This window comes from Halyomorpha halys, unplaced genomic scaffold (genome assembly GCF_000696795.3).
Source record: "Halyomorpha halys isolate HHAL.00 unplaced genomic scaffold, Hhal_1.1 Scaffold951.1, whole genome shotgun sequence".
Taxonomy (NCBI): Eukaryota; Metazoa; Arthropoda; class Insecta; order Hemiptera; family Pentatomidae; genus Halyomorpha; species Halyomorpha halys.
In genome coordinates this window covers 55,872-60,686 of record NW_027105613.1, presented here as the reverse complement: position 1 = coordinate 60,686, position 4,815 = coordinate 55,872, and the positions used below count along the sequence as shown (strand labels likewise).

Genomic DNA, 4,815 nt, shown 5'->3' with positions numbered 1-4,815 from the left:
GTACAAATAAGTTTCCACCGTTTAATTTGTCAGATGTAAAATGCTATACTGTAAGTTAAGTATTAATGACTCTATATTATATGACTCCATATTAGTATCACAAAATTTTTTTGTGCGAAAATGTCATGTTTTGAGCCAAATAAGTGTCTTCTGCAGGTAATTTTAATTTACTTCATTACTTCAAAGAAACCTGCTGCTAAGTTGCATCAATTGCTTGTAGAAGCCTATAGTGAAGCTACTATAAGGGAGAGAAGTTGCCATGAATGGTTTAAAAAGGATGAGTTTGATGTAGAATAAAAGTGTATGAAACTGAGCAAAATCTATAATAATTAATGATATTGAGCTGAGTAATCAATGAAAAAACAGCCCATAACTAATCCAAACACAACATTATTTTCTTATACGATAATGCTTGTAAGCATGTAGCACCTGTTACGGTTGCCATGGTGAAATGAAAACACTGGCGATATCTGCGTAGACAAGGGGTGTTACGGTTGTCATGGTGAAATAAAAACACTGGCTAGATCTGTGTAGACAAGAGGTGTTATGGTTGTCATGAGAAAAACAAAACACGAGTGATATGTTCTGACGAGTGGGTTTTGTTTTTGTGATGGCGACAGTTTGATTTTGGAACATGTATGTTCAGACGAGTGGGTTTTGGTTTTGTGAAGGTGACAGTTTGATTTTGGAACATGTTATGATTGTTCAATGTGAAGTGGTAATAGTTTAAAGGCCCTCTGTCTTTACTGTTTGAACCGGAATATCAAGATATGAGAAATGTTGTCATATATATTTGTTTTTCAAAATTATGGTGTTTTACTTCAATAGACAGTCTAATAACACCGAATCTATTAACACTAGAAGTGGAGATATAGTGGAGTGCGTAGCAACGAATCTTCAGTACGTCCTGGATTCTTCTTATTATTAAAATTTTGTACATATAGTTCTGCTGTTTTTTCTCTGCTTTCAACTTGTTAATTTACTTATGTTTTTTTGTTGTTGTTCACAGAATATTATGATAGTTCAACAGGTGGGTAGGTAACACCTCTAGATTTTCTGTTATCTACATGTAAAGGTATTCGGCAGTGGTCATAATTCAACAATTGTTTATATAGGGGTATATTTTAGTAATATTGTGGGCATAATGCTTTGGGGTTTTTGTTATTTCCAAGAAAAAAAATAACGTGGCGCCTAAGGAGTAATTCTTTATTGTTTTATCTTTTTTTCCTTTTGCGATTATTTTTTTAATTTTTTTTTTTTTTTTTATTATTTTCCTTTAACTCACTCCCTTCTCCACTGAGCGTGGGCAACTATAAATGATAAACATATAACTAGGGATAAGTCAAAATTTGCGGTTATACGCCACTATTTAAAACGTAGTGGGAAACACTTAATCGGGAAGTCTTAAACCACCCGCCGTGTTCACCTGATATTTTCCCTTAAAATTTTACTTGTTCTGGTCGATGGCATATGATTTATGTGAGCAGCGCTTTAAATCATATTAAAAAACCTTTTTTTTTTTCTTATGCCGATGTCGTCAGTCGTTCGACCATTGATGTCTTACAGCCCAATATAAATTAGATTTTTTTAAATGGTCATTGGCAATTTTTTTTTCTAAATACTGTCAGAGGACACGAGTCAGGGTGGTCTCACTCAATCTATTTTCCCTTGGTTGCACAGCACACATGTAAGATCCTAAGGCAGGCCTATCTTGTGGAGATAACACTGCAGGTAATCGTGGCCAGTCGTCAGGCAGTTAATAGTAAGAGTACAAATAAGTTTCCACCGTTTAATTTGTCAGATGTAAAATGCAATACTGTAAGTTTTTATTAATGACTCTATATTATATGACTCCATATTAGCATCACAAAATTTTTTTGTGAGAAAATGTCAAGTTTTGAGCCAAATAAGTGTCTTTTGCAGGTAATTTTAATTTACTTCTTTACTTAAAATTGTGGTTATACGCCACTATTTAAAATGTATTGGGAAACACTTAATCGGGAAGTCTTACACGACCCGCCATATTCACCTGATATTTACCCTTAAAATTTTACTTGTTCTGGTCAATGGCATATGATTTATCTGAGCAGCGCTTTAAATCATATTAAAAAACCTTTTTTTTTTTCTTATGCCGATGTTGTCAGTCGTTCGACCATTTGATGTCTTACAGCCCAATATAAGTTAGATTTTTTTAAATGCTCATTGGAAATTTTTTTTTCTAAATACTGTCAGAGAAGGACATGAGTCAAGGTGGTCTCAATCTATTTTCCCTTGGTTGCACAGCACACATGTAGGATCCTAAGCCAGGCCTATCTTGTGGGGATAACACTGCAGGTAATTGTGGCCAGTCGTCAGGCGGAAGCAGGCTACTACATCTCTTCTTAGAACGTCAGCTGAGATTTGGTACATGAAAAAACCAAAAATTGGGTCAATTCGTGGATAGTCTCAAAAGATAAAGAGTTCTTCTGATGCAGTATTCAAATGCTACCAGAAAGATGGGAAAAAAGAGTGGCTAGTGATGAAAAATATTTTGAATAAAACGTAATATACCGTTCGTTCATAATAAATTCTTAATTTTTGATAGAAAACAGCAGAAACTTACTTGTAATCCCAATAAATAATATAAAACTAAAATACTTACCACCAGGAAAAAACCAATCGGAGTAAGAAATTAAAGTTTCGACAATACCAGTATGGTAATTTGCAGTTGTCATGTTGTGACTGAAAAAAAAAAATATTACTAAAGTAATATGTGATATTTCAAATTCTTGAGTCATGTTGTTTAGTTCAACATAGAACATAAGGTATAACAATATAATTATTTATATATTTCAATTTCTAATTTCAGACTGATTGCATTTATTAATTCTAATATATTAGATCCATTTAACCTTAACGTTCTCAATTAATTTATTTTACATCTCCAACATTCAGGCCAACCAGGCCATTATCAAGAATAATACTCCTAAAGGAATGCTCCTTAAGACATAAATAAATAATGAAAAAAATAAATGAGACTAACCTTAATTAATGTTAAGGATAATCTTTATTTTCAATTTCGCAATTAATCAATAAAATAGTTTGTTGATCATTCAGCCCAAGTTTAATATAATACAGTCAATTAACTTAAATTTTTCAACTATATCATTTAATATTAATTAGTTTATTTGAAACTTTGGCTATACTACTTTCAAACTAACTTAATGTATATCAAAACTGTATTATTTAATGGTATGATAAGTTAGTCTGAAAATATTATAACGAAATTTGAAATTAAAAGAATTAATATTAAATGATAAATATAGGTTAATTGACTATATAATATTAAACTTGGGCTGAATAGCTTGGAATTAAACTAATAGCTTGTATTAGTGGTTATTATGAGGCTGTAAAAGATGTAAAATAAATAAATAAATAAATAATATTGAGGCTAATTATTGGGTTGTAAAATAAGTTCGTGGCATTTTTTACTGGTGATTTGAATAAAAACTTCAGATTCTTGTAAATATTTTTAATCAATGATATATGAGCCATTTTGATCTATTACATGGTGCCATATTTCAGGTAATTTTTTTATTTAATTCCGTCCTCCCAGAACTTTTCAGATTTTTGCGCAATGAACTACTCTACACTATGTGCGTTTTGCAGTCCTTGAGCGAATTAAAGTGCTTCCCGTTAAGAGAGTTTGAAGGGCCCGAATTAAGTGAAAATCTGTTGGGCAAGGGTGGGAGGAAAAAATGGATCATTAACATTGCTTTTCAGGAGGGAATTGCTAATGGATATGCAGTCCAATAAATTTTTTTACGTCAAATTATGAGGAACCCATATATCACTTTGAGAAACATATTCCGCAGCCCCCAAGTGATTTGGACACTTGCATGAGATATGTTAAGCGTTTCTTGAACTACATGTTACTTAGGACTACAAATGGACAAACGACTAACTTGCAATCCTTATACAAAACTGAAAAGACAGGAAACTGCTCATCGGCTCTGACCATTACAACATTTACAAGACAAATGGTTTAAACTTTCAATACATTACGAAAGACTGTTCTACATGACTATAATAAGGCCTATCTGGACATACGGAGTTGAGCTTTGGGGCTCCACTAAACGATCAAATTCCTCTCGTATCCAATCGTTACCATCCAAAATCCTGCATAGAATCCTCAATGCTCCCTACTTTGTCACAAATCAAGTCATACATCTGCACCTCAATATTCCATATGTTGCCAATTTGGCCAAAATCAGATATCAATCCTTTCATGATAAACTTCTCAACAACCCAAACCCTGATGGTTTCTCCTTCATTACCTGATAATCCTCCTAGGCGTCTAAAAAGAAGATGGCCTCAAGATCCCCTCTATAAATGTTATTGGAGTTCTACCAATGGGTAGGTTTCCCACATATATCATGTCATTAATATAACTCATTTCACATTTACTTATTTATATGTATTTAATACAGTTGTAAAAATTAATTAATAAATAAATTTTTAAAAAATTACCCAATGTTGCTTGTATCTTCATTCGGACTCCATATTAGATTTGGTGCTATTACTATGGCAATATTCTGCGGACTCATTTTATTTGACTGTTTGTTACTCGCAAGACTAGCTAGGAACTTTATTAAATACTGAAGATTGTCGAAGTTGGCCTGTGGCAAGCTGTGTAGGACGTTCCAGAAGGCATTTAACCCTTCTTCCTTGTTCCCTTGGCCCATCACCCTGAATCACAAATAGCCAAAAATTAATATAACAAAAAAATATTGTTAAAATAGGCAGAGGAAGTTATTTATTTTTTAAAAGAAAATT

At 32.7% G+C, this 4,815-nt stretch overlaps 1 protein-coding gene across 1 annotated transcript in view; it reads right to left on the bottom strand.

Annotated features, from left to right (window-relative positions):
• LOC106687368 (rho GTPase-activating protein 44) overlaps nt 1-4,815 on the bottom strand; it is a gene marked incomplete in the record, with an annotated part of 54,853 nt that overhangs the window by 22,875 nt on the left and 27,163 nt on the right. Inside the window, 2 exon segments of the mRNA XM_067052496.1 lie at nt 2,642-2,721; nt 4,510-4,728. Of these exon segments, the coding sequence (XP_066908597.1) occupies nt 2,642-2,721; nt 4,510-4,728 (299 nt within the window).